Source organism: Marmota monax, unplaced genomic scaffold, assembly GCF_021218885.2.
Source record: "Marmota monax isolate L192 unplaced genomic scaffold, Marmota_monax_Labrador192_F-V1.1 WCK01_AAM20220418_F8-fsc00038, whole genome shotgun sequence".
NCBI classification, from domain to species: Eukaryota; Metazoa; Chordata; class Mammalia; order Rodentia; family Sciuridae; genus Marmota; species Marmota monax.
In genome coordinates, this window is record NW_026692498.1 from 455,501 (window position 1) to 480,358 (window position 24,858).

General features: G+C 57.0%; 2 protein-coding genes and 2 long non-coding RNA genes across 20 annotated transcripts; 1 reads left to right on the plus strand and 3 right to left on the minus strand.

Annotated features, from left to right (window-relative positions):
- Positions 1 to 60: 60 nt before the first annotated feature.
- Positions 61 to 19,062, plus strand: Lrrc56 (leucine rich repeat containing 56). Of its 13 annotated transcripts, none has more exons than XM_046444725.2 (13): positions 61 to 632; positions 915 to 1,396; positions 3,406 to 3,593; positions 4,797 to 4,884; positions 5,638 to 5,698; positions 14,546 to 14,642; positions 14,713 to 14,913; positions 15,548 to 15,731; positions 16,091 to 16,252; positions 16,328 to 16,392; positions 16,588 to 16,727; positions 16,927 to 17,075; positions 18,154 to 19,062. In XM_046444725.2, exons 3-13 carry the CDS (start codon positions 3,414 to 3,416, stop codon positions 18,447 to 18,449), a joined length of 1,623 nt encoding a protein of 540 aa, XP_046300681.1. In that variant the 5' UTR covers positions 61 to 632; positions 915 to 1,396; positions 3,406 to 3,413; the 3' UTR covers positions 18,450 to 19,062. The 13 variants fall into 13 exon arrangements, with proteins under 13 accessions (XP_046300681.1, XP_046300682.1, XP_046300683.1 ...); XM_046444726.2 differs by having other exon boundaries at positions 3,409 to 3,593; XM_046444727.2 differs by having other exon boundaries at positions 915 to 1,120.
- Positions 6,748 to 7,795, minus strand: LOC131424183 (uncharacterized). Its single transcript, XR_009226819.1, has 2 exons — positions 7,667 to 7,795; positions 6,748 to 7,283 (listed from the first exon to the last, which is right to left on the minus strand). It is a non-coding gene; the product is annotated as an uncharacterized LOC131424183 (long non-coding RNA).
- On the minus strand, positions 11,011 to 12,759 carry LOC131424185 (uncharacterized). The gene is made up of 2 exons (XR_009226821.1): positions 11,690 to 12,759; positions 11,011 to 11,499 (listed from the first exon to the last, which is right to left on the minus strand). It is a non-coding gene; the product is annotated as an uncharacterized LOC131424185 (long non-coding RNA).
- On the minus strand, positions 18,972 to 24,730 carry Lmntd2 (lamin tail domain containing 2). Of its 5 annotated transcripts, none has more exons than XM_058579312.1 (16): positions 24,590 to 24,730; positions 23,521 to 23,666; positions 23,014 to 23,211; positions 22,775 to 22,927; positions 22,332 to 22,419; positions 22,090 to 22,245; positions 21,677 to 21,745; positions 21,490 to 21,572; positions 20,909 to 21,174; positions 20,580 to 20,670; positions 20,296 to 20,485; positions 20,095 to 20,214; positions 19,809 to 20,011; positions 19,430 to 19,560; positions 19,302 to 19,354; positions 18,972 to 19,215 (listed from the first exon to the last, which is right to left on the minus strand). In XM_058579312.1, the coding sequence occupies exons 3-16, from the start codon at positions 23,190 to 23,192 to the stop codon at positions 19,060 to 19,062; spliced, it is 1,938 nt and encodes a 645-aa protein (XP_058435295.1). In that variant the 5' UTR covers positions 23,193 to 23,211; positions 23,521 to 23,666; positions 24,590 to 24,730; the 3' UTR covers positions 18,972 to 19,059. The 5 variants fall into 5 exon arrangements, with proteins under 5 accessions (XP_058435295.1, XP_058435296.1, XP_046300669.1 ...); XM_058579313.1 differs by having other exon boundaries at positions 23,035 to 23,211; positions 24,399 to 24,724; XM_046444713.1 differs by having other exon boundaries at positions 24,399 to 24,724.
- Between the last annotated feature and the right edge of the window lie 128 nt (positions 24,731 to 24,858).

Consider the following 24,858-nt stretch of genomic DNA (forward strand, 5'->3'; position numbering starts at 1 on the left):
GGGCCGCCCCGCCCCGCCCTGCTGCGGTTGGCTGAGCCTCCCGTCTGTCAGGAACCGCGGGCGGCGGGGCTTCCGGGAGAGTCTGGGAGGGCGGTGTCCCAGAGGGGCCCTGGGGCTGAGCTCCTGGAGGCCTAGGCCTGAGTTCCGGGCGCCGAAGAGAACTGGGGCACCGGTGCCACGGGGGACTATTCCGGGGACAGGCGGCAATTGCTGGGAAGACCTTGCCTGGGAGCCTCCACGACACAGGAGTGTTTGCCACCCAGAGGCCTCGGCGCCCGAAGGCGGAAGGATAGTCCGGGAGTCGGGGAGAGGTGGTGCTGAGCCTCAGGAAGGGCCAGCACCGCGGACGCCCCGGGCTTGGATCCGAGGAAGGCTGGGTTTGCCCGGTGCCCCCAGGTGGCCGCGGGTCTGCTATCCTACCCCTCGCTGTGATGCTGAGGCCCTCACCCGCAACTTGAGCAGAGCACCCCGCGCCCCAGGTTCCACCCTGCAGCATCTCAGTGTGGCCCATTTGACGAACTGACCCGCCAGTCCAACTCTAAAGTCACCGTGAGGAGGCGAAATGAGGTCTGCCCCCCAAACGCCAACACAGAGGTCACTTGTCGAGACGCAGAAGACGTCTGTTTGTGGGTGTGTGTGTTTCGTACCGGGGATTGAACTCAGGAGCACTCATTGACCACTGAGCCACATCCCTAGCCCTATTTTGTATTTGATTTAGAGTCAGGATCTCACTGAATTGCTTAGTGCCTCGCCTGGCCCTTGCTGAGGCTGGCTTTGAACTCGAGAGTCTCCTGTCTCTGCCTCCCCGAACCGCTAAGATTGCAGGCGTGCACCACCGCGCCCGGTGCAAAAGACGTTTAATATTATATATATATATATATATGTTTGTTTTAATTTCCACATGTTATCCATAGGAAAACCGAGAGGGTGTGACTCAGAGGCCTACGCCAATCTGGTAGCGGCGCTACCCGCGGCCCCAGGCTGCCGCCGGGGGTCCAAACCCCGCTCCCGTGGAGGCGGCTGACAGTGGGCCGGGCGTCCCTAGCCGGCAGGCTCGCTGACCCTCTCCCGCCGCCGCGGCTCAGCCGCACTTCCGGGATCAGCGCCTGGCGGCCCCAAGGTATCCCACCCTGCAAGAGAGCGTGAATCTCGGCGCAAGCCCGCGTAGGCAACGCGGGGTCCGGGTCGCGTACCCGGCAACGGTTGCTAGGGGGCGGGGCTCAGCCGCCGAACCGGCTCGTGAATATTTGGGTATTAAGATGAGGCCCCGCCCCGTTGCCATGGCTCCCGGGCCCGCAACCCCGCGGCGGAAAGAACACCCGGGAGTCAAGAGAGCGCTGCGGCTGAGGGGCCCCGGGCTGCGCCCCCAGGGCCGGGCACCCTGCCCACCCTTAAGGTGAGAGCTGGTTGCATCCTTGCCATGTTCCTCATGCCAGGGGGAACCAGGGCCAGGTGGCGGAAGATGACCAAGTTACTGCGCCAGTGGGGGATCCAGCCACGGCCCCAGATATCAAATATGGCCTCCTGGCCACTTCGCCCACCACCCCTGGCCCTGCTAGGACAGAGGACCCCTGGTCAGGGACAAGAAGGGCCACAATCCCTGCCCCTAGACAGAAATTTTGCAGGGGCAGGGACCTACTCTGCTCTGGTGGGACCTACTCTACTCTGCCATTAGACCGGCCCCCCCAAGATGGAGGGGTGAAGGGGCCTCAGAGCTGATGAGTCAGGATCTGGCACTTGGCTGGGATGTGAAGACTGAGAAGCCCCAGGTTTCTAACTTGCAGGGCATGGAGTTTCAGAGCGACAGGGCAGGCTGGGCACAGGCAGGACCAGTATGGCAGGTTCAGATCAGTGCATTGATTCTGGGGACAGTGACTGGGCTGGGAGTATAATAGGGGTTTTGGTGCCACAACCTCAACCACCAGGCCTGGGATTCCAAGGCGCTGGTACTCAGCCCTCCAGGCCTAGCTTTGGGCAGGACCCTGGGCTAGCTGCTCTCAGGCATAGAGGCTGCGCCTACAGCTGGCCGGCCCAGGGTGCAGGCCACAACACCTTAGGGGGCGAAGTGGGGCTCCTCCTGCAGGCTGAGGCTTGCTCAGGCTAGAGATAGGTAACAGGGGAGATTCTTTAATTTTTTAATTTCCAAAAAGTGCATAAGCACATGTTATGGCTGCAAAGTCCGTAACACTGTTTTGTGGGTATATGAGTCACTACAGACCAGGCCACTGATGCCCACAGAGCCCAGATGTCTTGTCCCAGAGGCTAACACTGCCTTCCATTACTGCTATCAAAGCCCAGCTGACCACTACTCCCCTGGTTCGGGGTATACTTGCAGACACAAAGGAGAGCATGAATCTTGAAAGTCCATAGAAAGTTAATAGATAAAAATTGTGGTCAGAATGTTTTAAGCCTTGTTTACTGATTCCTTCCACAGAAATTTTAGTGCCCTCTTCTGTGCCCTGTGGACACAGCAGGAGAGTGTCCAGCCTACGTGGGGTCCACATCTTATGGGCGAGGCATGCACTCACCTGAACAAACATTAAATTAGGAGGGCCATGGAAGGGTCATCAGAGAAGTAAATTTAGGAGGGGCAGGCAGGGAGTGCAGGAGTGAGGGGTCAGTCAAGCCTGGATGGCAGGACAAAAAGGTGGCCAGAGAGAAGGACACTGAACATTCTGGGTGGGGTTCTGGCTTCACCCCAGAGATCTGAGTCCAGAGTCTGGGGCCAGGCATAGTCTATCTTCTGTATGTTTAAGGAGAACACCTGGTGAGCCTGGCAAGGGGCCTAAGGGCCAGGCCCAATTGATGGCCCATATCACCTTTGACCCTGCTTATTTCTGGGTGCTCTGTCTTTGGCCCAGTCCAGATGGGCACAGTGGCTTGGACAAGAGCCAACCTAACTGTTTCACAGGTGTTACCTAGGGACACATGCCACTCCCCTGCCCAGGTGTTTGGCCCACAGCAGAAAGCAACTGCCTGTCAGTGGTGGTCAGCCAGCGCAAGGGTAAGGGGGGATACCTGAGACCCTGGTCCTGGGCCAGGCTCAGAGACCATCAGATGAAGAAGGACCCACAGCCCAGGGCCTGGGGCAGCCTGAGGAGCCTGTGAGCAACAGCTTGCTGCTGGCCAGCAGGTCCAGTACTTCTAGGCTCACAGGCCCTCATGGGGCCAACACTCATTTCATGGACCCTGAGAGCACTGGCCTGGGCAAGAGGCCTAAGTCAAAGCTAAGGGAGGGACTGTGAGGCTACCAGGTGGGGTAAAGCTAAGCCAAGCCCCTTAGGCCAGGCCAGGCTGGGACGCTGGTTGAGTAAAGGACCCCGTCACGGTTATGCAGGCGTCTCACTAGGCCTCAGGGAGGAGCAGGAACAGAAGGTTGGAGGCCCTGCCCTCTGCCTCTCCCAGCAGGTTGGATGTGGATGGACCCAGCCTGGGATGGATCCCAGGGGCCTCGGCCACACACAGCCAGTGTCCATGTACGTGAGCTGAGTTGGCAGGGCCTGCACAACCCCTGCCCACAGAGCAGGTCCCTGGGCAGCCATGGGGACAGCTGCAGGGAGCAACTGTTGGAGCACCTGTCCCCTGCTCGACTGGTAAGTGTCAGAGGCCAGGAGCTCTGGCCACAGGGGCCTGCATAAGGTGACATCCTGAGCCCCTTTTCTGCTGATACCCAGCCTGCCGTCAGCCCAGCCGTCATAGCTAGGGGCCCTCTACCTTTCTAATCTTGGGACCTACCAGCCCCCAAAGCACCACCAGCCCTAGATGGCAGATGTTCCTAGGTCCTGATAGGCCAGGATTCTGTAAGTGCTTGTTGAGACCACTGTCCTGGAACCAGAGGAGGCTCCTCACTCCACCAGTGGGTGCTCTGGTGGCAAGACAGGCAGGCCATCAGAGTGGGCTCACAGAAGAGCAAGGTGCAGAGAATCAGGCATAGAAGGGGGCTGTGCCTGCAGGCAGCTGGCTGGACATGAGTGCCCCCACTGGAGTGCCTCCCTTGGGCAGTCTGGAGATGGTCTGTGGCCTGCTTTCCCAGGGCCAGGGCTCTCATGCCCCTTCCCAACCCACCAGACCTTTAGGATGAGGTGGGGGCCATGCGAGTGCACTGACTGTGCCTGGGCATCAGATGGAGTCTTCTCCCAAAACCTTGTGTGAGGACTCACTGTTGCACCTTAAGCCTGAGTTCTAGAAGATCTGCAGAGTCCTCTTGGGAAACACTGTATCTCCCCTGTACAGGACCTCCTATGCATCATTGGCTCCCTTGGGGGAGAGGACTCCCTCCGGTGTAAGCCTCACCCGTCACCCAGGCCATCCTTCAAAATGACCTACATGTCTACCTCGTCCCTGAGGGTCCCACTAACCCCACAGCAGGTGGGGGCCCAGGATCTTGCAGGCAACACTTATATTGCACACACAGGAGATACCTTGTCGAGGAGAGCCAGCACAGAGTGACCAGCAGGGGCCCAGGAGTGGCTCAGAGCATGCCAGCTTGCCCACAGGTTGTAGCCAGCGTAGAGCTAGCTCCTGGTGCCTGTGCTTTGGGTCTGTTCGCAAGGTCTCCTTCACAGCCTCACCCCGAGAGCAGGCCCTTCTCTGGCAGTGGCCTCCAACCAACCCCAGTCACAGCCACTACTCAGGTCACATCTACTTGCACTCTGCCAGCCGGGCCATTGTTGGCCCAGGTTAATGTGGTGATTCAGGGCAGTACTTGTCACCTGCTCCTGTGGGCCTCACAGAGCCCCACTGCCAAAGGTGTGAAGGAAACTGGAAGGAAGTGACGCCCCTGTTGGTATCTGCAGCGGGTCCTGGCCCAGGTGGACAACCTGCAGCTGGTGCGGGTGCTGGAAATGTGTGTGGACACCCGTGAGAGCAGCCTGGGAAACTTCGGTAAGCACTGCCTGTCCAGGGCCTGCCCTGCCCCACTGTGGTCGAGGCCAGCCGCTCTGTGACACGCCTTTCTGGCTGTGAAGGTGATGTTGGCAGACACCTTGGGCGGCTTGCACATTTCCTCGAGATCCGTCCCAGGACCCAGATCTGATCCAGGCAGGGGCAGAGGTTTAGGCTGTGGTCATGTTTCCACACTGCCCTCGGAAGGACTCTGCTCCCATGGCAGCATGGCCAAGGAGTGAAGGTTGAAACGTGCCCCCAGATACCACACCTTGGTGGCAGGTGCTCCCAAAACTTATTTTGAAATAATTCTAGATTTATGCTGGGTGAGGTGGAGCAGGCCTGTAATCTCAGCAGCTCAGAGAGCTGAGGCAGGAGGGTCGCAAGTTCAAAGCCAGCCTCAGCAACTTAGGCTCTCAGCAACTTAGTGAGGCATCGCTTTATTCCAGCTAGGCTGTGTGGGATTGTGGCCCCTCAGTGGTTGGGGAACAGAGTGCTCGGATCACCTGAAGCGGGCCCCACAGAATAGGCCCACTGACAGCTAGAGGAGCCACCCTGCCTGCCCATCCATGATGCAGGGAGACAGCTGGTCAACAGTACCACCCCCACAGTGTGGTGAGACGCTCTGCCCAGAGGCTGGTCCTACCGCATTGGGGAGCAACGGGGCTGAGGGGTGCTGGTGTCTGGGGAGGAGGCGTGAGTGAGGGTGGGCAGGGTGAGGGCCAGGCCCAGCGCTCCTCCTGTGACACACAGGAGTCCACCTGCCCAACCTGGACCAGCTGAAGTTGAACGGCAGCCGCCTGAGCTCCCTTAGGTGAGTGAAGGGCCTGAACCAGGGTCCTGCCAAGGCAGTGGGGTGGGGTGGTGACCTAACGGCTGGGCAGTGGTCTGTAGGGCTGGGCTGGGACAAGGACCAGTGGCCCAGAGCTCAGCCTCGAGCTGCTGGCTGCCCAGGGAGACAGGCTCCTGCTGCTAACTCCCGGTGGCACAAGGAAGGGTGATGGGACATGCTTTTGGGTGTGGGCTCCCTCCAAGGTGGGGGTGTCTCCCTAGGGGCAGGGTCTTTACTGAGGGGTCCCTGTTGAGAAGATGAGTCTGAACCCTGGCCAGCCCAGTCCCCCAGGTGCTGTGCCCCCTGGGGTCCTGTGGCCTCTGGCTCTTGGCCCTAATGCCTCAGCCCAGTGGGTCCAGGCTGGCCTACCTGACTCTTCTCACCCCCCTTTGTGGGAGGTACCTGCTCCGTGGGAATGTGGAGCACACCCAGAGCCTCCAGGCCTGGGTCAGGGCGAGGATCCTGGGTCCTGGGGCTGACTAGCCCCAAGGTGCTCACCAACCCCTGAAAAGAGACCTTGACCTGTGAGGGGCTTCTGGCAGACACCTCAAAGCAACCCAGACTTGAGGGGGCCTGGGACCCTGACCCCTCGCTACAGCCCTGGGTGTCAGCTGCACTGTGAGGGCTGGAGCAGGGCAGGCAGCTGGTGAACCTGGCGGGAGAGCAGGTGGGCACAGCCCGCAGCCACCCTCCCTGAGGGCCAGACCACTCCTGAGGTGGCCCGGCACACACCAGAGCTCTGGAACAGCTGGCTCAAAGGGTGGCATTCAAAAAGAGACAAGCTTTCAGTTTTTTATCTCATTGAACTGGAAAGAACAGACCAAAGAAATGTCTGGCATTGTCTTGGGGTTTGAGCAAAGGAGTTTTTGTGAAAATGCTGCCTGTCTTGTGTGCCCGAGCCCAGCAACTTACGGCAGGGGAGTTTCAGCCAGAATTCTGGAAAGTTCTCCACGTCTCTGAACTGGCTCCACATGCCATATCCAGTTATTTCCAGTTGAGATGATAAAGGTATTTATTATGCAACCTCACTGTTGCTTTTTAAATTTTTTTAAAATTTTATTTATTTATACTGCTCTTTACAAATAGACATCAAGTAGAATTTAACAAAACATGCAAATATCTGAAACAGGGAAAGAATCAGAAGCTGTTGCCCTAGCCATGGCCCATAGAGCCAGCACCAGCACCACTGAACAGGAGAGACACAGGCAACCCTCCCCCAGCACACCTCGGAAACGGAAAACCCATGAAGATGGACACTAGGAAAGACAGCGCCAGTGACTTAAAACTAAGGAATCTGTGGATACCACAGGAACAAACGGGACAATCCAAGGGGTTCCAGATCTTCAATTCTATGACAGTGCATTCTGTTCTTTGATAACTGTAGTGAAAAGTATAGTGACCAGGTCCAGGCACAGTGGCCATGCTTATCATCCCAGCCACTCGGGAGTCAGAGCAGGAGGGTCACAAGTTCAGGGCCCTCCTGGGCCACTCAGGAAGACCCTGTCCCAAAATAAAAGGTCTGGAGTGCAGCTCAGTGGTAGAGCAGCCCTGAATTCAATTGTCAGTCCTGAAAAAGAGAAAGAAAAGAGGGAAGGGGAAGAAAAAAACATAGTGACCCTTTATCAGATCTTGAAACTTGGCCAAATGGTGCTTACCAACTTCTACAGGTTGAAAATGAACAGGAATTTCTCAAACAAAATTGATTAAATAGGACCACCCTCCTGGGCGTGGTGGAGATGAAATATAAGCGTATAACTTAGCTATTGTAGCTCAGCCAACTGCAGCTATTGTAAACACCCCATGTCAGTATTATAAGGGCTGGAAAACAGGCTGGTTTTTTTTGTTTTGTTTTTCCAGAGCTAGGGACAAAACCCAGGGCCCATGCAGGCTAGGCTACCATTGAGCCATACCCCAGCACTTTTCATTTTCTATTTTGGGACATGGACTCACTAAGTTGCCCAGGCTTGGCCTCAATCCTGAATCCTCCTGCCTCCTCAGTCTTCTGAGTTGCTGCGATGACAGGCGTGGACACTGCGCCTAGCAGTGGGAGATGATTGTAGTGTAGTAGTTGTCAGTTCCTCAGAAGTTGAGAGAATTCAGCCCCAGGAACATCACAGGCATGAAGACAAGTGTCCTCGACCCGTGGGCTGCCGTTACCCAGCCTCTGGCTCAGCAGAGAGAACAGAGTGTTGGCAGGGCTCAGGCACACAGCTGCCACTGTGCACTCCCAGGTGAGAAGCCAAGACCATGCTCAGGAGCTCCACAGGTGACCTGGGCAAGTTCCTTACACCCCCATGGCTCTCGCATCTCTCCTCGCTGGAGAAGTCAGGCCTCCCTTCACTCACCCTGGGCTCGCTTTTTTGGGTGAATTCTTCCTTCCTTATTGATTTATGGGAGTTCTTTGTGTATTCTGGGTGCACTTTAGACTTTGTAAGACTTTTCCCTCAGCCCGTCATTTTGATTTGTCCCAATCTGTCAATTCTGGCCAGAGCTCTGGTCGTGCACACCCCAGGCTGCAGAAATTCTGCTTTTTCTTCTGTCTGCTGTGTGGTCTCACTCTGCCTTTCAGGCCTTTAACCCAGTGAACTGCAAAGTCACCACTGACGGTGGCAGGAGGTAGGAACCAGCTTGCTTTCACTGTGTGGTGGGTCTGTCTGCCAGGCCACCTGTCGTTCCCTAACTAGAGTCCTGTCTGGCGCTGGTCAGGCCGTGTGTGTATGCAAACACCTGCATGAGTTCCACTCCAGCTGCCACTCCACTCCCAACGCCACACTGTCCTCTGGATACGTGCCAAACCTCATCCTCACTGCCCTTCTAGTCCTGAATACTTATTCTTGCACTTGAATTTTACAATCAGGCCCTTGAGCTGACATACACACACACACACACACACACACACACACACACATGCACACACTAATCTCTCTAGAATTTTTATTGAAATTTAAGAAGATCTAAATGCTAATGTGGGGGTTATACATCCAACACACGGACGCTTCTCCACTCACGTGCTTCTCCTGTATTTTGGAAAGCATTTGAAGCCTCTGCTGGGAAGCCTATGGGTCAGGGTGCTCTCTACCTGGGCACAGCAGCCTGCTTGGGGAGGCAAGGCGTCTGGGCTCTGCAGTGAGGGGGTGCCACAAGTCACAGTTCAGTCCAGCCAGAGGTTTGGCTCCCCTCCACAGGAGGTGTGGCCTGTCACTGTGCTTGTCCCCTCATGGGAAAGAGGCTTCTTAACCCTGGTGGACCAGTGTTGCTGGGAGAAAGGACCTCAAGCCAGAGAACGACACAGTGGGCTGGAGGCCGGACGCTCAGCTCTGGGCGCAGAGCTGCAGGTGTGGGGCACTGGCTCCGCCCAGGCTGCGAGGTCTGTCTCTGCTTCTCTGCTCTGCTGGGACCCTTCTTCCTTGTGCAGTGGGAGCGTAACCCCACCTCTGGCTCCATCGTCACGTCGTCACGTGATGTGCGCCCTGCGTGTGTCTGTGAGCAGACTTCCCCTTTTCACAAGGACACCAGTCATGCTGGACAGGGGCCTTCCCTAGTGACCTCACCTTCTCTGATACATCTGCAACCACCCTATTTCCAAGTGAGGTCACCCTCTAAGGTGCTGGGGTCAGGACTTCAGCACAGGGCTTGGTTTTTTTATTTTTTTAAGAGAGAGAGATAATTTTTTAATATTTATTCTTTAATTTTTGGTGGACACAACATCTTTATTTCATTTTTATGTGGTGCTGAGGATCGAACCCAGAGCCCCTCGCATGCGAGGCGAGCTTGCTACTGCTTGAGCCACATCCCCAGCCCCAAGGGCTTTGTTTTTTCTATATTTTTGATCAGTGCATTATAGTTGTAAGGAGGGGTGCATTTGCTGTTACATATTGGTACATGTACACAATCCATCAATACAATTTAGCCAGCGTCCCTCCCCAGCATGTCCTCCCTCCCTCTAGACCTCTCTCCCCTGGGCCCTTCCTCTGCTGTACTAACCTTCCTTTGGTTTTCATGAGATCTGCCCCCCTCTTCCTTTTCATTTTTCCTCTCTAGCTTCCACATATGAGAGAAACACTCGGGCCTTGACCTTCTGAGTTTGGCTTATTTCACTGAACACAATACTTTCAAGTTCCATCCATTTCCATACAAATGGCATAATTTCTTTTATGACTAAAACTCCATTGTGTATATATATACCTCTTTTCTTTATCCACCCGTCCATCGAGGGACACCTAGGCTGGCTCCGTCGTCTGGCGGCTGTGAATGGTGCTGCTATAAACGTGGTGTGTGTATGTCACTGTAGTAAGATGACTCTAACTCCTCAGGGTCAATACCGAGGAGTGGGACAGCTGGGTCACATGGAGGTTCCCTGCCTGGTCTTTTGAGGAGCCTCCCTACTGATTTCCACGGGGGTCGTGCTAATTCACAGTCCCACCAACAGTGTAAAGGGTTCCTCTCCCCGCATCCTCCAGCACGTGTTGTTCACACCCTGATGGCTGCCCTCCTGACGGGTGTGGGACACAGCTCAGTGTGGTTGTGAGTTGCATTTCCCTAATTGTTAATGATGTTGAACATTTTCCATGATTTGTTGCCCATTTGAACTACTACTTTTGAGAAGTGTCTGTTTAGCTCATTTGTCAATTTATTAATTGGGTTACGTGGTGCCAAATTTTTGAGTTCTTTTTAATATTCTAGATATCAGTATCTGTCAGAAGAGTAGCTGGCAAAGATTTTATCCCATTCTACGGGCTCTCTCTTCACATTCCTAATTGTTTCCTTTGCTGTGCAGAAGCTATTTAATTTGATGCCATCCCATTAATTAACTCCTGAGTTTTAGGGGTCCTGTTGAGAACGTTGTTGTCTGGGCTTAAAGGCTAGAGTGTTGACCCTATGTTTTCTTCTAGGAGTTGCATAGTTTCTGGCCTAATTTGGAGGTCTTTTGATCCACTTTGGGTTGATTTTTGTGCAGGGGGATAATCAGTCTTCCCAGCACCCTTTATTGAAAAGGCTGTCTCTTCTCCAATGTATGCTTTGGGTACCTTTGTAGAAAATCAGATGGCTGCAGTAGTATGGATTTGTCTGTCTTCTATTCTGTTCCATTGGTCTACGCCAGCACAGGACTTTGTGGGACGTTCACTCAGAGCAGAGAATGTGCCCCTGTCTCCTGGGAAGAGTGGGCAGAACAAACCCCAGCATTCTTCCTCACGCCCTGTGCCAAGAGCCACAGCACACACAGTGTCCACTCCAACCACTGGCAAGGGAAGGCCTGTGACTGCAACAACCAGAACCCCCACCCTGGGACAGAGTTGGGGGCCCAGTTCCTCTAAAGCAGCATCTCCAGAAAGCCAGGACTGAATGCATCTTCACAGCACAGTACGAATGGCATCTTGAATAGAGTCTTGTTTCTGTTGTGTTTTTGTTTATTGCAAATATAGAGAAATGCTATATTGACTCAGAATCACTTTCAAAAATCAAAAGAAACAGCCAAGCATGGTGCACAAGCCTGTAATTCCGTGCCCCACCCCCCAAAAAAAATCAATAGAAGCACTTTGTTTGTCTTGATTGTGTTGTATTTGACAGTTTTGCTGAGCTCCTGTCCTCGTTCCCACATCTGACCAATTCATCTGGGGCTCCTGTGTGACTGTCGTAGCAGCAGCAAATTCGGTAGCTCTGGCTCTCCATTCCAGTCCCAGGCTCTGGCTGCTCATCCCCAGCCAGGCCATCAGAACCAGGTTGACAGTGGCACAGTAGGTCCTGGCTGGCTCAGGGTTGTTAGCACCAGAAGACTGGGCAACCTTCACAGATCAGCCAAAAACCTTTATTCAGGAATGGAGTCATGGTTCTAATGGACCCACACTCCTGGTGGAGAATGAGCCTCTGAACAAAGCGGGGACTGGGCTCATACGGGTCACGGGTGATTTATTCAGCGGGTCAGTCTGGGCACTGGGAATTTGGGTTTGGGGTTTGGGGGTCGGCGGCCAGCACCTGGAGAGGAGTTATCTTGGAAGAGATGAGTGTTTCTAGAGACTGTCACTCTAGGTTTGAAGGAACACTTCTCCCTGCCTGCGGCCAGCGTCTGGGAAGGACGGCTCTTAGAAGAGACAAAAGTTATCAATGTATGCCTTTCTTTTTCACTTCCTTCTCCCAGGCCTCACTATTTTGGGTTTTTTTCATTTTCCGTATCTGATAAGTGTGGCAGGGGGCACGTGACCCCAGGTGAAAATGCCCCCCAGGCCACTGGTACCTGGAGTTCTCTCAGTAGATGTAGTGGTGGTGATTTATCCTAGCGCCCACATGGACTCTACTGGACTGTGCTGAGTTGTTCTAAATTAACTGTGATGTTAAAAGGACATTGACTGAGAAGTTTCACATCTATTTCCATAAGTACTGGTTCTTTTATTTCCTACTACTGTACTTTTCTGGTTCTGGAATCAAGAATTGACTCATGAAGTGTCTCTTCCGTTTTTTGTTCTTGTTAAAGTTGCTCTACTATATTTTATTACTGAATTACACCCAGGGCCTCATGCATACTCAGCAAGTGCTCCACCACTGAGCTACATTCCCAGTCCCCCTTTAGTTTGAGGCAGGGTCTCGCTAAGTTGTTGAGGCTGGCCTCAAACTTGTGACCCTCCTGCCTCAGCCTTCTGAGTCCCTGGGATTATAGGTGTGCACCATCACACGCAGCCAATTCCTCTATTTTTTGAAACTTCTTGAATGAAAAATCATCTTAAAATATGGAAGTCATCTATTCCAGGATGCTTTTAGTGTACTTTTAAAATTGGTTCAGAGCTAGAGATCCCTAAATGACATTGGCCTAACCCTGTTCTCTGTCGCTGCTGCTTTCCTAATGCTCAGAGCTGCTGGGCGCGCCTTTTCACGTGCCCTCTGCTGTCTCGCATTCCGGCTGCGGCTGCCATCATGCTTCTTTTTAAACTGTCTGGATTTATTTTTTCTTACTGTTGGTCATTTGTGGAGGTCTGTCGGGAGAACCTGCTTTGGGCTGCCCATTGTCCCGTGTCTCTGGGGCTCCTGGGGCTGGGGCTCCTGGGGCTGGGGCTGGGGCTCCTGGGGCTGGGGCTCCTGGGGCTGGGGCTGGGCTGCCCATTGTCCCATGTCTCTGGGGCTCCTGGGGCTCCTGGGGCTGGGGCTCCTGGGGCTGCTGGGGCTGGGCTGCCCATTGTCCTGTGTCTCTGGGGCTCCTGGGGCTGGGGCTCTTGGGGCTGGGGCTGGTCCAGCCTCACTGCATCAGACCTTCCTTCCTGGGTCCTTCTGTCTCTAGTGCCCTGAGTGAAGGCTTGGCTCAATTGCTCTCACCCTCCTGGATTTTTGATAAATCCATTCAGAGACCTGGATTTCTCTTCACTTGCTACCTTGGGCAGGACCCACAAATGGCCTATGTTTTACTTCTTGTCATTAGTTCGAAGTATCTCATAATTTTCCTATTATTTGATCCAAGTTGTTCCCTGATGCTCATTCCTTTATGACAACAGAAGTCATGTGACCACCAGAAAAAAACAAGGTCACCCACAGCCACCTGCCAGAATGCTCTGAACCACACAGGTCACTGCAGGCTCTGAAGGAGTGGACCCAAGCAATAGAGCTCCCAGGGATCCCGACAACCAGCCACGCCTCAGGAAAGGCAGTGTAACCTGGAAGATGTACAGGTGGGGAATGCAGTTCACTGTCGATGAATGGAGTTCAGAAGGATCGAGAGAGGGAGATAGAGAAGATTCATGCACAGGTGAATTTCTGCACAGATGAACTGAAACAAGAAAACAGAAAAAATCATGTCAGGAATTCAGGACACTTGTCAGAAGTAAAAGCAGTCTTTCATCTGCAGTTGGAGAGGAGGGACATGTCCAGCACTGGCTCTGGGAAGCATCCTAAATGAAATTACTGGACTTCCAGGTAAAGGCAGGAATTTGGGCAGATAAGAAAAACAGAGGTCAAGTTGCGTGTAAGGTCAAAAGTGAGTCTTTCCTCAGATTTCCCCATGGAAACCCCTGAAGCCAAAGAGGGTGAGAGGAGACCCCTCCCACTAGGCCCATGCAGGGCAGGCTGCAGCCTCGGAGGGAACCTGCCAGGAGTTAGAGCTGTGGAGTCTGAGCCTCCTAAAGGAGGCAGCTGGCACAAATGCCAGCAAGGGAAGAGGTGATGGAAAAGCCATTCAAAGCAAAGGCAGGACCAAGGGTGAATTTACAACTGGAAAGAGAACTGAGCAAGTGTGGATATCAGGGAACATAACACTGCAGGAAAAGTAAAACCCGACGGGACGCAGGGTGGGCGAGACTCACGACCGGGAGCCAGGAGCTGGAGGAAGAGGCACGCAGCTGCCTAGGTGCGGAAGAGTCTCGCTGTTCACAGAGAGCTCCACACTGAGGAGGCCTTTGCATGGAGAGGAAGGGAACAGACCAGCACTGCAGACCCTGGAGGAAGAGCGTCCCCCTGGGCAGGGCGGCAAGTGTGGCTCCAGGTGGCATGTGGGCCCCTGTGATGTGCTGCAGGGACGCAGGGAGGCCCTGGGGCTGCAGCAGAGGCTGGACAGGAAGGGATTGCAGCAGGCACAGGTAGGGCTGGGTCAAGCTGTCCAGGGTGGAGGCAACTCCCTTGGGCCAGGCCCAGACCCTCCAGTGGTCAGAGCAGGTGGGGGACATTCTGACCATGCCAGAGACCAGAAGGGGCAGACAGGGAGGGGGACTCTGGAGCCCCTTCCTCAGTCACAACTGTGCCTGTGCTTAGGGGGAGCCAAACTGAGGGTTGGGCTGGGCAAAGGCCTTCTCTGGCCAAAGACAGGGCCCTGCAGTCCAGGACAGACTGACTGTCCTGCCTTGCCTTCTGCAGAGACCTGGGCACCTCTTTGAGCCACCTGCAGGTGCTATGGCTAGCTCGCTGTGGCCTGACAGACCTGGATGGCATTGGCTCCTTCCCTGTGCTAAAGGTGGGTCTGCAGCATCTGGGGTAGGGTTGGGCCCGAGTCAGACCCAGCTGAAGTCCCCACACCAACCCAGGAACTCTACGTCTCCTACAATGACATCTCGGACCTGAGCCCGCTGTGCCTGCTGGAGCAGCTGGAGGTGCTGGACCTGGAAGGCAACAGCGTGGAGGACCTGGGGCAGGTGTGCAGCCTGCGGCTGTGCCCGCAGCTCACCACACTCACCCTGGAGGGCAACCCGGTGTGCCTGCAGCCAGCCCCCGGACACTCCAACAAGGTGCGCGTGCTGGGAGGGGCCCAAGGGCCTCTGTGTCCACTGCATGCCAGGGCTTCTTTACCATGAGCTCCACCTTTTCTATCACTGGAGGCCTGAGTGCGGCCAGGCTACCTCCTGAGCCATTCCACCAGACCCCACGAGGATCACACGTGCATGTGCCGTGCCACCCAACCCATGCCCACAGCCTGGGGGGTACGTACACAGGTCACAAGGAGCCACCCAGACCACACCAGGAGGGCGTGCACTCACATAAGGGGCCTGTGTGTGCTCTGCGTGAGACTGCCACATACACACCACAGGCCTGGGGAGCACTGGACCCTCAGGCCCTGACCCCACGCTGCCCATCCCAACAACTGCCACTTGGTGGTGCTACTTGCTGGGACCAGAATCCAGCCAGTGCACAGTGGCTGCTCAACTGAATCAGAAACCTGAGCCCAGGGCAGCTTGGTGGGCCAGAAAGCATTGCTGGACTCTGGCATGGGTCTGGAGAGTGAAGTCACATCCTGGATAGGCGAGAGCTCAGTTGCTGTTGTCCCTAGGGTCCAGCAGGGTCACCCTGACCCCTCTGTCCTGCCCCACAGGGATCTGGGGCTCTAGGACCCCACGCCTGAGGTCCCCTCCCTCTATACTGTAGGTACCCCAGGATTACAACTACAGGGTGGAGGTGAGGAAGCTCATCCCCCAGCTACAAGTGCTAGATGAGGTGTCCACCAGGCACACTGAGCTGCCTGCCCCCCGGGAACTGAGCCAGGACTGGCTCATAGTGAAGGAGGCCATCAAGGAAGGCCGAGTGCTGGACACTTTCCTCCCCCCACAAGGTAGAGCACATACCCCCTGGAATCCTTGCCCTGTGCCGCAGTACCCCACTCCAGGAGAGGCCTCCCCTAGACCCCAGGCCTCTCGGAGGTGGATAGCTGCACCTTGTGCCCTCCCCCCGCCTTAACCCCTGGCCCCCAGAACACGCACATGGGCCTCCAGGCCAGGATGCTGTCCCTTTGGTCAAGACCAGTGGGCCTCTCTATTTATCAGAGAGGGAGGAGGGTCTGAGTTTGAAGGAAGGGACCATCAGAGGCCAGCCTTCGGGCTCACAGATTCTTAGGGGTGAGAGCTGTGTTCTGTGGGCTGGGGCTGGCCAGCTGGCATGGCCCTAGTGACCGCTGTTTCTGACCTTGGGCAGATGTTTCCCATGGAGCCATTATCCGGAGACTTGATCCAGCATTCTCCCTACCTGAGACCCAGCCCTGGGCCCTGTCCCTGCTGGTCCCTGGGGGCGTCCTGCCTGAACGCCTGCTTCCCAAGGACATGGCCCCAGAAGACCACACCAGCAACCTCACTCATGGTAACTGACCCACCTTGGCCTGACCCCACATCCCCCTGACCCCAAAGCAGACCCATCACATGCCCCCTCCTCCAGGTGCTGGCCAAGTCCTCTGCGGGAACCCCACCAAAGGCCTGTGGGAACGCAGGCGTCAGAACCAGGTACACCTTCCACCCTTCAAAGTGGGTGGGGACCGTCCCGCCATGTACCAGCATCCAGAGTCCCTCCCCCACACAATGGACCATGACACAGAGCCCCTCCTGCACTAGGCACCAGGGTCCAGGGCTCCTGGTGTGTAATACCCCTGGCTGCCAGTCCCAGGCCAGGGTTCCCAAACCAGCTCTTTTCTTCCTCAGGACTGGGCACCCTGGGAACAGCTACCTCCATACAAGTCAAGTCTGGCCACCAGCCCCTCCACCCCAGGGCCTGGCCCTGCAGACACCTGTGACCTCCTAACCATGGCGGGGCTTCAGGCCTGGAGGGAGCTTGGCCTGTGGTAGGTGCTCCTTCCCTGCCCAGTCCTCTCAACTGGGCACCCTTTCTGTTGTGGGGCTGGGGCTGGGGCTGGGGCTTGGGCTGAACCCCAGATGATCTGAGTTGGTCACAGAACCCTGAGGCTGCTAGACCATCTCAGTCCCACACCCTCTGGAATTGGGCCCAAGAGGGGCTGTAGCTTCCCTCTCTCCCTCCCTCAGTCCCCAGCCCCACAGGCAGATGGAGTCCCAGCAGGAAGGGGCTGCAGCCCCCCAGGACCCATGGAGGGCCCCTGAAGAGCAAGAGGACCAGATTGGACCCAAGACTGTCCCTAGTCCCATGAGCCTGGCCTCAGGTACTTTCCCCACAGGTGGGTGATCCACTTGTCAGGTGCTGCCCACCTGGGGACAGGAGCCCCAAACCTCAAGATCAGCCTGTGTAGGTATGGCCCATTCCTCAGCTGGGCTCTGGGAGGCCACTGGACCTCAAGGCTGCCTGGGCTGGATGAGAGAAAGTCCTTCCATAAGGGGTGTGGACCAAGTCCAAAGGAGTCTGCACCAAAGAACGAGGCATACCAGGTAGGGACACAGATGAGCCAGGGCCATCTACAAGCAGATGTACCACTGGACATGCCCAGTTCTTATGGGCGTGAACAAAAGGCCAGGAGTGGGAGAGAGGCCCCCAGGCCCCCTGGGAGACCAAGGCAGGGAAGGACCCCCACCTCACCCCAGACAGGACCCATGCTGGGCTGAGGCCTATCCGAGTCAAGCCAGGCAGTGCTCTGGCAGAGGGACCCTGGATTCAGAGTGCCCAAGACCAAAGCAGAAAGGCCCTAAACCCAGATCAGCAGGCAGACCTAAGGAGGGACAGGCAGGGGCAACAGAAGCAGAGACTTAAAGGTCAGCAGAGCAACTCTCAGGGTAGGGGACAGGCTGCCCTCCATGGGCAGGGGTTGATACCCAGGCAGGGTGCCTGAGATAGCCAGGAGGGAACCACAGCTGACCACCCAGTGGACAAGGACTGCAGGGCTTTAAGGAAGGCAAGCAGGGTGGCCAGAAGGAAGGGTAGCTGGAGTATGAAGTAGGGGCAATATGGGACAGTGCCAGGTCCAGGTGGGCACTGGGTGACCCTTGACTCCTGCCTCACGCTACCACAGAAGATTAGGAACTGGCCTGAGGTCATTAGCCTGTGAGCCGAGCCTCAGGAATTAGACCCAGATGACCCAAAGCCAGAGTTGTGGCCTCTTTGCCTGCCTTAGAGGGCTGGTCTAAGCAAGATGGCTGGGGGACAGAGCTTCCCTGAGGAGCACAGGAAATGCGGCAGAAGGGGTGGCATGGGAGGCAGGCCTCCCCGCAGGCCCCACCTCCCTACCTGGACTGCAGGACCAGACAGGTTAGCCTACTTGTCCGACAGGGCCTCGCTGACGGGCCTTGTTTCTTGCTTTCTAGAGCATTCCAGAACCGTGGGCTTTCACCTGATCCCTTCTGCTCCCAAGTGCCCAATGCCACCTGACTCTGGAAGCAGCTCCCCCAGGGGGTCTGCAGTCCTGTCTTTCAGAGGGCGAAGGCTCAGAGCACTGGACAGCCTGTGTGGGAGCCCTGGAGGTAACCTCAGGCCTCAGTGCTTGAGCCCAGGGGTACCCAGACCCAAAGCCAACAGGAGACCCTGCAGCCAGACATCCAGGCCTCTGCTACCTGCTCCACCTGAACCCTATCACCCCCACCCACTCCCTCCCTTAGTGTAAGCCCCCACCAACTGCCAGGTTCACCTGGACTGGGGCCAAGGGGTGCCAGTGAGGTCATGGGAGCCCCAGGAGTTCTCTGTCTTCATAGACCCTGGAGCATCTAGGCAGGTGTGGGGATGGAGAGTGGGTTTGGCCCTGAAAAGGCCCCTTTTGGTGCAGAGGAACCTGAAGTTGGGACCAGTCAGCAGGTATCAGAGGCCAGAACAGACGTTAGGTCCAGGTAGGGAGAGCCCAAGCTCCCCATCACTGCTCAGCTGCCCACCCTTCCGTGGGGCCTAGCCTTCCCAGGAGAAATGGTCAAAGGGGCAGGCCGGGCTAGGCGGCAGGACCTGGAGCTGGGCTCTCCAGGAGCCTCGGGGCTGCGAACCACTCTCTGCACTGATGCAGCCCAGGGTCCTACCTGCTTGCCCTCTGCTGCCATGGGCAAAGCCAGGCCTCCCATCCCTGGTGGATTTGTGGGGTTTCCCTTGAGAAGCTGGGATGTGCAGGTCCCGCCCAAAAAACAGGAGAATCTTTTTCGACTTTCAGGTTTACAGAAATGCAGTTTACTTTGTAGGCAACATTGGTTCAATAAATTATGCAGCTGGCACTGCTGCCTGGCCCTGCCGCCTTACACCCGTTGGCATGTGTCCACAGTGATGGGGGGACAGCTGAGGAAACGGAAGCCATATCTACTCTCAGCTGTGCTCTGCACTGAGAGGGTCACCATGGGGCAGCTTCGGTCCACATTTTTCCGGCACACCTGGGGAGCATCAGGGCCTGAAAGCTGTGGGTGTAGGTGTGGGTGGGGAGGGATAGCTGGCATGCCAGTGGGAACCAGTGTCTGCCAGGGACAGCAGGGCACGCACTCACCCGGACCTTGCACTCCTTCCTGGTGGGGCAGTCCTGGGTACACAGCCCAGCCTCTGTTTGGGACAATGGCTATGGGGTCAGCCCAGCCCACTTGCTGCCCACTCACCCCTCCCTCTGGGCTTGCTCACCAGGGATGATGGGAGGCAGGAGCTCCAGAGTCTTAGACTGGTTGTCCTCCGGCAGGTGGAAAGGCCGACAGGTGCTTAGGAGTGGCAAGATATCCCGCATCCTGGGAGGCAAGGGGGTGTGAGGCCACAGCCTGGCAGGAAGAGGCTCATTAAAGGGATTCCAAACCTGGGGAGGTACAGGGGCTAGCAGGGGCCTGCAGGGGTCCTGGTAACTCCTGGGTGGGGGCTGGCGAGGTAGGTGTTGATAATGGAGAGTGCTAGCCCAGGAAGTGGTTCTGGTGGAGGCCAGGCCTAGAAGGCAGAAGGTGGGGTGGGGGTCTCCTGAAGGGGGTCGCGATGGGTTTTGCTGGGACAGGATGGAGGGACTCGCGGTGCCCACCCAGGCCTCTGCCGCCGCCTCCGGGCGCCGGTCTCCCGCACCCGGCTTTTCCCCGGGGGTCGGGGCCGGCTCCGGGGTCCGCTTGTGTCGGTGCCAGGCCGGGCCTTCGAGAGTGGGAAGCGGTCAATGGACCAGTCAGTGTTGTCAGTGAAGATCCTTGAGCCTGAAGTCACACGGTGTGGAGTCTGGTGCTCACCCAGGACCTACGGGGCCAGCAGGGGCAGCTCTGTTACCCTCACCCGCCAGGGCCCACCCGAGCCCCTCCTGGGCCTGGGCCGGCACTAACCTGGCCCTCGGGATTCAGGAGGAGCGTCAAGCAGCCCAGGCTGGGGTGGAACAGGCCAGCGTCCTGGCCCAAGGACAAGGGCGCCTGCTTCTTGGTGCTGCTGGTCCCCTGGCCCCACACCTGGGAGCGGCAGAGGGCACTGGTTGAGGGGCGCCGCAGGCAATAACGGGGTCATGTGGGCTCACGGACAGAAGGGCCCACCGTGATGTGGTGCTGCGGCGCCAGCAGAGTGCCCGGCGGGAAGCGGTACAGGCACACCGGGAAGCCGCGCTCAAGCTGCTGTAGCAAGAAGCCGTCCAGGTCGACTGTCTGTTCCAGCGACTCATTAAGGATGCGGACGAACTTCTCTCGTCGGCTGACTGCCACGATCTTCAGGCAGCAGCCAGTGGGGCTGGGGCGCGGAGGGGGTGCAGGGCAGGGCCTGATGAACAGGCTCCGCCCACCTGGACAGCTGCCCAGAAGTCCTGTCTGGGCGTCCCCCTCACCTCAGCTGGTGACTGACACGCCGGTGGTCAGGGGCTGTGCAGGGATCCTCGGGAGTCTTGCTGAGCGGTTGTGAGTGGGTTTTCAGGAGATCTAGGGAAAGGAGCCCTTTGGGGGAGGGAAGCCCTCACACGGATGGTCCAATGGGGAATGTGAGGCCAGAGCAGGCCTACAGCAGGTGGGGTCCCAGAGGGAAGGGAGCAGCGCCAGAGGTCAGATCCCTGGCAGGGGAGGTGGCTGGACCCTAGGGACTAAAGGACCTGGTTTAGGGATCTGGAGGAAGATGGGAGAGGGATATAGGAGGATGAGAAAGAGATGCACCCCACTCCACCTTCCGAATCTCCGCCAAAGCTCCAAGCCATTGTGGGGATCTGCTCTGAAGATGCCAAATCTTCTGTCTGGGGCGGGTACCCTGATGCCTTCTGCACTCCAGAACGCACGACCGGCTGGCAGCTGCTAGAGTCAGAGCCAGCACCTCCGGAGCTGCTGGTGGCCATGCAGGGCAGGGAGCTCCACTCCAGGGTCTTGGGATGTTTCTCCATGTGCTCAGAGGAATCCGAGCCGCCTTTTTCCAGTGACAGGGACTGCTGGGGCTGCCTGAGGCCATGCTCTGGTCAGTGGATGCTCTGGCTTCCAGGCAGCGGCTCTACCCTTTTCCGGCCTCCCAAAGCAGCAGGCAATTCAGCTTGTGCTCTGGGTGCCCAGGACCCAGATCCAGCTCATGACAGGCAGTGATGACCCAGGAGCCCCTTCCCTTCATCCCTAGTTAACTCTAAGATCAGAGCTGAGGCTTGGAGGGATTACATGATTTGTCTGGGGACACCAAAGGACAGAACACGTACTTGGTCCATTTCTGCCAAGACAACCCCCCATTTCCCCTGGCCCCTGGGGAGTTGGGCCCAGTGCAGTTACTTCTGCTTTGTGCTGGAATCACTGAAGAGATTGGGGTACCGGAGGGCGATGCTGTTCCAGTCCATATCCTCCAACCGGAAACCCTGGTCAGAAAGTAAAAGCTTGAGGCTCTCCCCTCCTGCTGGGCTCCAGAATCCTGGTCAGGCATGTGGAGTCTTCACATTGGGGGGGGGGGGGTCTTGCTCACCTCTCCAGCAGTGGGAGCCTCATTCTCAGAGAAGTCACTGGAATCCCTTAAAGTCTCTGCAGTAACCACCTGCAGGAAGGGACCACAGAGACTGAGGATTAGCTAAGTGGTAAAGCACTTGCCTAGAATGCACCAAGATCTGGATTCAATTCCCAGCACCCATCCCCCAAATGAAATGAGGAGCTGGGGGAAATCACCCCTTCCAGACAGTATTCCTCCCTCTTTGACCTCACCAGGGCAGGTTTGGTGGAAAAAACTGCAAGCCACAAGATTCTTCCCTGCAGAAGTAGCCTGAAAGGGGCAGGCTTTCAAGGCAAGCCAGAAGCACCAGCAGAGGCACCTGCCTGAAAGAGCCATACTGGCCACCCTAGGAAGTTCCAGGGACGGCTTGTGGGCCTTGGGCACTGGCTCACCTCCACACTGCCAGTTTGGGACCGGAGTACACGACCCACCCAGGAGGAGCAGGCCAACTGCAGGAGGCAGGACTTCTGGAAGGCCTGCAGCTGGGCTTCTAGTTGCTGCAGCATGCTGACAGTCTGCATCAGCTGCTCCTCTAAGTGCTCCTTCTCCTGCTCAGGAGCCACCAGGTTAGGGGCCTCTTGCAGCCCCGCCCCCCAGACCATGCCCTGCCTACTTCCTGACCCCACCCCCTCACCAGCTGGGCCTGTTCCTTCTGTGCTTTCAGCTCCTGGGTCAGCTTCTCCACCTGTTCCTGTAGAAACTTGTCTGGACTGTGGAAGCTCCTGGAGGAGGGGCAACTTCAGTAGCCCCACCTCTGGGTCAGCTGGGGTGAGGTCAGGTGAGCAGCAAATTAGGGGTCCCACTGCCATCATACCGAGGGCACACAGTGCAGCCAGCCAGAGCAGGGTAGGTAAGTCCTGACCCATCTGGACAGGGGTCAATGGCTCAAGATTAGGGTTGTTAAGTTTATAGGACAGTAACATTCAGGGTTTGGGTGGAGCATTAGCTAGGTAACGACTAGGGCCAGAGGCAAAAGTCCAGGTAAGAGTCGAAGTAGTGGTTGGAATCGGTGTAGGACAGAAACCAGGAGTTAGGACAGGACAGAGGTTGGGTTGGGCTGGTGGCTTTGCTGCTGACCTCTCAGATGGAAGTCCTGACACCTCCTGCAGGATGTGACAGTGCCGGGCATGTGGCCCATTTCGGATGGCCCACCGAAGCGCTTGGATCTCTAGTTCTCGCTGCCCCCACAGCAGCCGCAAGGTGCGGGGGTCCAGTGCTTCGGGGGCTAACCTGTAGTGCCAGTACCCCTGTTGATCAGGCCTGGCCCTCTCGTTGTTCCTGCCCAGAAAACTGGCCATCCCTCCCTTCCTCCTTACTGCAGATGGACAGAGGCCAACCGTGTGGAGTGGGTCTTGGTGTTCTGGGGGCCTGGGGGAACCACTGTGTCTGTAGGTGTGCCAGTTGGAAGCCCCAAATCACCGCTGACTGGCTCTCCATCTGCTGGGGTTCGTGGCTCCTGCTTTTCTTCAGATTGCTGGCCAGACTCCGGGGCCATTCTTGATGTTTCTCAGGAGCTGGGAGAGGTAGTAGGGCTGAGTGTGGCTTGTGTCCACCCTATAGGGCTCTAGCAGCACTGCTGGTTCATAGATGTTCACACTCTGAGGAGGCTATGTGTGTCTACCCCACAGAATGAGGAACTGCTAGTCGTGTGGGTATCCTCATATGTGTTTCAGGCCAGGGAGCAGGTCACCCCCCAGACAACCTGTTTCCACATTCCCTGTTCCTCCTGTTTCCCTTGCCTAGAGCAAGAGTCAAAGGTTCTGGTCCTTTGCCTGTGACCCTCAGTTGTGTCCCCAACCATGAGCCTCGTGCCCAGCACTCACCTGAGGCCTGGGCTCCTAGCAGGCCTGGGGAGAGAGGATTCTCTACTGTTGCCATGGATACTGGCACTCAGAAGGGAGGGGCTGTTACCAGGAACCTCCAGGGAGAGCCAGGTCTAAGGCCTCCATTGAGTTCTGGACTGGTCAACCTGGGGAATGTGAGAGGCTAAGCTGGGTAGGCCTGGGGGACCACGTAGGGCCCCCGCAGCCCCTCTCTAGCTGGTGGTGACTAGTGGGGACTCTGGTGCCCTGGGGGGAGGCCAGTTTGGGTGTGATATATCCCGAGAGCACTGACTGGGAGGTGAAGGAATTGGGGATGGGGGATGAAAAGCCAGAGGAGGGGCTGTGACAGAACTCTAGCCTGCAGAGGTACACCCTCCCTCCAGCCTCAGTGGCTGACACTTCCCTAACTCCCAAGCTGGAAGCCTCAGCTTCACAAGCATCTACACACAGACACACACACACACACACACAGATGGTCCCGCAGGACAAGTCAGGCCCAGAGGTGGGGCACCTATCACTAGTACCTTCAACCTTCCCTCCGGTGGGGCCTCCCCTGCTGAGCAAGGAAGGGAAAGGTAAAGCCCCCACGCAGCGACTGTCCGACTAGGGCAGAGTGGGTGGCCACCAGGTTGAGTTGCCCTGGCCAACACCTGGCATGGGTTCACCCAGCGGGACAGCAAGGGAGATATGGAAGAGCGGCTTCGAGCCTGCTTAACTGTGGGGGGAAGGCCTGGGCGCCCACAGCTCAGGAGGGCAGTGGGCCTCACTGCGGCCGGAAAGGAGCCTCAAACAAAGAGACCCAAGCCTTTGTCCCAGGCGGCCTCCTCCCGCACCAGAGCTAAAAAGCCCACCAGTCTGTCTTGCCCTCAGGTCTCCACCTCGTTCCCGCGCGGGCTCACACTCCCGTAACTCCAAATCCCAGGAGCTACCGGCCTCAAGGGAGCGCGGTCGGAGTGGCCCAACCCCTTGAGGAGAGTCAAGGAAGGAAGGAGCGGCTCCGGCCCTTCTGCCCTGGGGCGCATTCCAAAGCTGTGCGATCCCAGGCCGCCGCCTCTCCCTGGAAGAGAACCTGCTACACCAGGAGGCCGAGGAGGAAGTCGGTCCGGGAGCTGGGCCTCACACCTGCCCGGACAGACCGCCCACGGATCCCGGCTGCGAACGCGCTTCCGCGTGGTTTGCGGGGCAGGGTGCGGTAGCGCCCGGGTACCACCTCTCGCCCCGCCCACACCTGGGCGCCGCTGGGGCCGTGAGCCAATAGGGCGGGACGGGCGGAGGCAGCCAATAGGGGTGGGCGCGGGGCGGGAGGCACGCGCCGCGGAGCTAATGGGGGCACGGCGG